The 7,220-nt window shown below is 38.8% G+C and overlaps 1 protein-coding gene across 2 annotated transcripts; it reads right to left on the bottom strand.

Annotated features, from left to right (window-relative positions):
* Positions 1–633: 633 nt before the first annotated feature.
* LOC143893206 (uncharacterized) lies at positions 634–6,354 on the bottom strand. Of its 2 annotated transcripts, XM_077398325.1 has the most exons (5): positions 6,142–6,354; positions 2,237–2,356; positions 1,372–2,108; positions 902–1,175; positions 634–789 (listed from the first exon to the last, which is right to left on the bottom strand). In XM_077398325.1, exons 3-5 carry the CDS (start codon positions 1,662–1,664, stop codon positions 649–651), a joined length of 708 nt encoding a protein of 235 aa, XP_077254451.1. In that variant the 5' UTR covers positions 1,665–2,108; positions 2,237–2,356; positions 6,142–6,354; the 3' UTR covers positions 634–648. The 2 variants fall into 2 exon arrangements, with proteins under 2 accessions (XP_077254451.1, XP_077254450.1); XM_077398324.1 differs by lacking the exon at positions 6,142–6,354 and having other exon boundaries at positions 1,372–3,545.
* Positions 6,355–7,220: the final 866 nt, after the last annotated feature.

The following is a 7,220-nucleotide window of genomic DNA, read 5'->3' as shown; positions in this document are numbered from 1 at the left end:
CCAATAGCATGGCCGCATGCGACGAAATATGGTAGGATCGAAGGGGGTGGGCGCGTGGTAGCGGAACGACCGATAGATCTCGAAGACTCTTCCGTCGGTATTCGGCGGGATCAGTCCTGCGTACGTTTAAGCGATCAGCTGTCTGCCGGTTTTCGGTCAGTTTCGTCGTCACGTACTGTCGACGCCGTATTCGTGTGGACGGTATTCGTCTAAGATTGTCAACGCTGTATTTGTGTGGACGGTATTCGTCTAAAATTGTCAACGAGCCGTGTGGCCCGTTTTGCGGCAAATAGCGACACGACTGTAACGTAAGTCTAACTTCAATACACTCATATGTTGCTTGCTTATCTCTCTGATTTTCTTCTTGACTTCTGCAAGATTCCTTGGGTCCTCCGACGGAACTCCCCTTGTGTTGTCTCATGTTTGGAATTAAATTGCTTGCCGATTACGGCGTATTAAGAGAATAAGAAATAGAGTACGAGTTTGTTAGTTCTCATAAACTAACTGGCGCCCAATTAACCAACGTAATCTCGACGTAATTACTCAGAGCCCTGGCAGCCCTTGACCCAGGCCGCGCCAGGTGTCGGTATTATTCGTTAGTCTGTCAAAGAATAACGCCGGTCTCAATACTATTTCATGAAAAGTTTCTCACGCAGTAGAAAATACGTAATTATTGTGATCCGTTACATTCTGCCCGATATAGTTGGCTATAAACATATACGTGACACAAGCAAATACAAGAAGAAACGGAAATAAGAATTCCTCAACATTATTTCCAGATGATGCAATCTGAAAAATCTTTGGAATCAATTTCTTGACACATTTATTGGACAGTATTATTATTAATATGAATAACTTCGGGACAGCTCTCATACACTATTATACAAATTCAAAAACATACTTGAAATAGGTTGATGCTCACACAAACCACTCCACACGTTATGAAGCAAAACATCATTATCTCGAATGCGGACAACAAATCTTGAGACAGTCTTCCAAAACAAAAAGATATTATTAAACGTAGGTATTGCACGAATATTGTCGACGTAAATACAAACTTCATAGCTTGCCGGTGAATGTCGATCGCATAAATTATGCCCTCGGTCATCAGAATTTTATTTTTTAGCGTAATGTTTTGTAAAATGTCGACACTCATTGCATGTTCAATACGATAGCTTACAAATGTCGTGTCGCAATTATATAGCAATTTATTAAATGACACAATTCTTCAGCTAAAAACAAATTTTTACTAAAAAATTTTTAACCATGTTATACATATAAAGATAACACTTTTGTGTATAACTTGTATAACAGCCCTAATTATTATTGGATCGTTATATAATATGGTAATTTTTACGTCTATACTCCTACCTAGCAATTCTAAACATTCCACAGGTATGTTGAGCATATGTAATAAGCATTGTACCTGTTGCTACCATTACAGTCGCTCCGATGGAAAAAGCTACGTACATATGGAACAAAATCAAATAGAAATACTTCTCTTGATCGATGAAATACTCCGTTATAATGAATAAATGACGTGACCGTTGGTGAGATATATTCATCGGTACATCAATATTAATTAAATTCGACCAAAATTGAACTATAATACTAACAAATAGTCCACCAACTACAAGTGCTGAAAAGCGTAAATAAATTGTCATTTGTAGGGTGTAATATTATAAAATTATTTTATGTATACCGTACACATGTGTGTACGGCTGTACGGCATGAAATATCTTTTAATAAAATTAAATTTTATTGCAAAATTGATAGCTATTTCAATTTATAAGCACATTTGCCATTTAATGCAAATACGTGATATTAATGCTTTAATAGGCTCATGCAATAAAATAAATCATATATAAATGTATGTATGTATGAAAGTTATAATATGATAAAGTCTATTTCACTCTACTTGACAGTTTATTGTTAGATATTAAATCGAAAATATGATTACATGCAAAAATCAATAAACATTGCCTTATATCCGTAAACGCAATCGTGTAACGATTAGCGATACAACTATATTTTTTTGCAATAGCATTTTCGTTTTTGTCCCTTAATTCGTTAAGTATATGTTGAAGCTCCATCAATAACTTTTTCACCTGCCAATTTTTATTATATTTTTCTGTATTACTATTGTTGTAAATATTAAAATATTTTTTGCTATGAAAATATATTTAACAAACAAGTTAATCCTATTTAACGGATGCTCTGTAAGCCATTAACTTACAACTTCAATGTTAAAACGAAATGCGTTATATTTTATTATAAATATTGTAAAGAAAGATACAGTAGACAACACTTTGGTAACAAGGTCCGAGGTACATTTTAATACTATTAATGGTGTCAGCTGCAAATAGAAATTTGCGTATAAGTATCTCTGTTATTAATACTATTAAATAATAAGACAATATATCAATTTTTGAAAAAGGTATGTACAGGCAGATATATACTTTGTGCATATTTACGTCATATCATTACGATGCATATTTGCATCATATGATCGTTCCGTATATTAATTTCATGATACGATAATGCGCTTTTGCTTATTATTATATCAAAATTTTGATATATATGTAACAGTGCAACACTGTATATCTAAACTGATACACTCTATACGGATGCGCAACAAAATGTCCGTTTTAAAAATTTATCGTTGCCGTTCATCCACGATATGATAGATTCTCTCACTTTAATTACTTCAGATAATGAGAGTAACTATCCGCGCGAAGATTATCTTGACCATTATTTTGTCAAACAAGTTGTTTCAGCTTGTGCACATATCACGATATTATATAACAACAAAATGCGTCAGAGGATGATAAATGAATTTTTATGAAAAAGTAAATTTCCAATTTTAATTGTATACACATATTATATATCATGATGTTAAATTTATTTTAGTTTTTTTGATAGAAAAACAGTTTTTTTTAATTACAATTAAGGAAAAATATACAACTTGCAATACGTAATTATATATGTATTTTTTTTATTTAAATAAAACACTATGTATTTTGTTTGTATTATTTATCCTATTAATTTATACTATTTTATACATAAAAGTTTTAATACAGGATACAGGCACATGCATATAGTGTTAAAGAATGAATTGCATGCGCATAGCGCATCTTGTAGTATTTTAATTTGATACAAAAATCAAATTGCTCCTCCAAAGGTCTTTTTTCAAAAAAAAATTTTTTTGGGGGGGCAAATATTACTATTCGGGGAAAAAAAAGAGCTTTTGACTCCGCGCGAAGCGCGGGCGAAAAAAAACTAGTATATGTATATCATACTATACACATCATGACGTCTGTCTGTCTGACCGCGAACAATTATATATGAAACAGGGGTAGAATTTTCCGAGGATTGCCATAAAGTGTATAATTTTTCAGAACCATTTTTTTTAAACCGGTTTCCAAAAAATTGATAAGGGAAAAAATATCTATAAAAATTATAAAAAAAAACCAGCTTTATATCTCAAAATTTGCGGAAATTGGAGCAATCACATTTCTTTAAAAATACGTTCATTACTGAAGAATTAAACTAGGTCACCCGTTAGCTCTCGGCGGGTGAACAGGTGGAAAGTTGGAGGAGGCGGAAAGGGTGCTGTAGACGTGGGTGTGTGAAGGGGTGGAGAGCAGGAGTAAAGGAAAAGGTGAAGGGGGTTGAGAAAAAGCGGAGGCATTGGAGGTGAGGGCGGATTCAAGGAAATGCGGTCGGAAATCGAGAAGGAAGAAGAATGCTGAGAGTGAGGTTAGGATGACGTTGAGGAAGTGGGAGAGGACGCCAGAGACGGAAGAGGTGAGAGGCGGCGGACGGAAGAGGAAACATGGGACCCGCTGATTGGCTGTCGGCGAGAAGGAAGTGCGGGGGATGCATCGGTCAGAGCCGGCGCGGGGAGTCGACGGCTCCGAAAGAGTACGTTGGCACCACCGCGGGGCGGTAGGACGCGATACGCTGGAGTGCGCGGCGGGCAGAGCAGGCCGGTAAGGAAGAGAGAGGGGATATCGGCGACGGAGGAGATGGCGCAAGAGACGAACGGTTTAAGGCGAGCGCACAAGAGCTCAGCACGACGGCCAATGAGATGGAGCGGGTGAAATCGATGAATCGAGAGAATGAGTCGATCGAGGAGGTGAACGGCCAACGTCCGTAGATGGCATGCAGGTAGTGCAGGTAGCAGTATGGCCGATGGCGAAGAGAACGTATGACGGAGAAAAGTATCGATGGCGGAGGAGATGGAGTAAGAAGCGACGGACGAAGGTAAAGGCGGGTGCACAATATGGATCGATAAATCGATAAGTCGAGCAGGTCGATGTGGTCGATGCGGGAAGGTGAAAGGACAGCACGTGGCAGATGGTTATGGCGGATGGAAGGGCAAAGGTGACAAAGGCGAGAGTGGACAGGAAAAAGAGTAAGAGAGCGACAAGGGAAGCGAGGAAAAGAGCGGACGCACACACTCACACACACACACGCAAGCACGAGGGGCGAGAGGAGAGGGAGAAAGAGGTTGGAAGGCAAATTTTAAGGAGATTTTGTTTGTAGGGAGAGGAGGAATCGAGTGGAGGGAGACGGGTGTGTGAACGGAGAGCGGAGGGAAAAAAAAAAAAAGGAGGAGCAGGGAGGAGGGCAGAGGAGGAGAGCCAGGGAGGTGCAAAGAGAGGAGGCGAGAGAGGAAGAGATAAAAAGAGAGAGGGACGAGGAGAGGGGACGTAGAAAAGGAAGAGAAAGGAAGCGCGAAGAAGGGGGGACGGAGGACGGAGAGAAGAGATGGAGGAGTCCCAGAGGAGGTTGAGGGTGTGGGGCAGAATAGCGGACGAGTTAGAGAGGATAAGAAGAGAGCCGGAGAGAAGGGAAGGGAAGGTGGGGAGAGGGGAGAGCACAGAGGTGAGAGGGCAAATGAAAAGGAGGGAAGGAGACAAGGAGAGAAGCGAGACGGAAGAGAACAGGAGCGGCGAAGAGGGACAGTGGATGGTGGTGATGGGAAGGGAAGAAGAGCGAGGGTGGAAAACAGGAGACTGTGGGTGGATGGTAGGGAGATAGAATGGAAGGAGGAGGAGGGAAAATGGGAGGAGGTAGAAAGGGGAGGGGATAAGGTTGACAGCTAGGAACGGGAGGAGGAGGAGAAGGGGAGGGTATTAGGATAGAAGAAAAGCGAGAAGGAGGAGGGTGAAAACGGGGTTAAGAGAGAGAGAGAGAGGGAAGGGAAATTAGAATAGGAGAGAGAGTGGAGGAGAGGAGGAGAGCAGGAGCGGGAGGAGGTAGGAGGTGGAGGAGAGCACGAGAGAGACGGAGGAGAAACCCCACAGGAGCAGGGAAGAGGGCTAACAGACACAGGGCAGGAGATAGACAGGAAGGAAGAGATGAGACAGGATGAGATGGAAGGAGGCGGCCTAAGGTCGGGAAGGAAGAAGAGAGGGATAAGGGAAGGGAAAAAGACTTATTGTGAGGTCGCAAAAGGCCAGGAATTGGAATAAAGGGAAAATTTTGTAAGAGGTTTGGGTACGTTCCTCGTATAAAAACGCCTTGTAAACCCTGAGGGGAGAGACAATAAACACACATACACATACACATACACATACTGAAGAATTAAACTTATCGTAGCCATCCCCGAAAAATTAGAAAAATTTGGAACCAGTTTCCAAAATTCGGTTATGAAAAATTATACACATCTTTGCTATCTCCGAAAAATTAGAAAAATTTGGGCATTGTTTTTAAGAAAATCGGTTCATTAATTGAATAAATAATTCGCAATCAAAAAAATTTTAGCACCTGCACTTTTCAAAAAGTGCATTATTGAAAAATTAAACCTATATGAAAAATTGGCCTCCACTAATACATTCTTCTTTTGGATTATCCTTATCGAATGGAATAAATTTCGGAACCGGTTTCCAAAAAGATCGGCAACAAAAAATTATACACTTTATGACACTCCCCGAAAAATAAGAAAAATTTTGGCACCGGTTTGAAGAAAATTGGTCCATTAACAAATAAGTAGTTCGCGGTCAGACAGACAGACAGACAGACAGACAGACAGAAGACGGTACTTATATATATAGATAAATTATTCAGCAGTGAAAAATTGTCATACAGTAAAAAAATTGATTTTATAATAATATTACAATGTTCTTGTCTTACCTGAAATATAATACCTGCTGACAGAATAGCAGAGAAAAAAATAAACTGAAATTGAGTAAATTTGGATTGCTGATAGGGCCATAAACCAACAGCAAGCAATAGAAGTCTATTGAGACTGTAATATCGAGCTCCTAGATGTATCATTTCTCTGTGAGCTTTTCTAAATATTACTGCGAAGACTGGAGACATCAGTGAGTATGCGTTCCCCTATACTCTTTTCGTTGGTCGATTGAATATTTCACATTTTATATTTTCTGATATAAATTTCAACGCAAATTTCATAATTTATGTCTATAATGTTGATTGCGGATATTAATGTAATCGATTTTGAATATGCCAGCAACGTAATAATAATAACAGATGTTTATTTCCCATAAAGAAATACTTTGTGAAGAGGATTGCGCGCGCGTGACAGCGGACTGCGCAGATGCGTGGAAACGCTTATTCACCCCTTCCAGCGCCTTATACTGTAACGTTCCTCGTTCTAGTGCGTGCTGTCTTGAGTTACGGTTATTTCTTTGCAATGGTACAACTTGCACTTGAAATGTCGACATAACGGTTGTCAATATATATTGCTGATAAATGTTACATATAATTCTTTCTTGAAAATATCTTTGATTCGAGTATATTTGTATTTCCTAAATGGTGTTTTCTTACTTTTGTTTGCCGATTGAATATTCTATAGTTTTGTTTCATTTTTTATTTAAATATTCAGCTGAGTTGCTTAATTTTATTGACATGCAGTGCATAGTGAACGAAACACCGCCGTGAAATCAGCATATTGGCCATTTACATTTTTAATATTTTAGAAATGATGTATAGTTAAGTAATCGATTTTTATGTGACAATAAAATAACAGATGCTCGAACAGATGTTTCCATCAGCAAGTGTTTTGTTGAGGGACTTGTGCAACAGTTGACTGTGCAAGTGCGGTCCAACCCCTTCCAGCGTAATATATTTTATTTTAAAGTTCTTTTTTCTGGTATGTGCTGTCTTAAGTGACAAGATTCTTGAAGAAGGATCTTAGCTCGATACCTCTATGTAATGATTATGAATATACATTGTTGGTAAATATCATA

This window comes from Temnothorax americanus, unplaced genomic scaffold (assembly GCF_048541705.1).
Source record: "Temnothorax americanus isolate GAGA-0224 unplaced genomic scaffold, ASM4854170v1 Scaffold12, whole genome shotgun sequence".
Taxonomy (NCBI): domain Eukaryota; kingdom Metazoa; phylum Arthropoda; class Insecta; order Hymenoptera; family Formicidae; genus Temnothorax; species Temnothorax americanus.
Note: the sequence above shows the minus strand (reverse complement) of the source record. Positions and strands in the feature narration are given on the sequence as shown.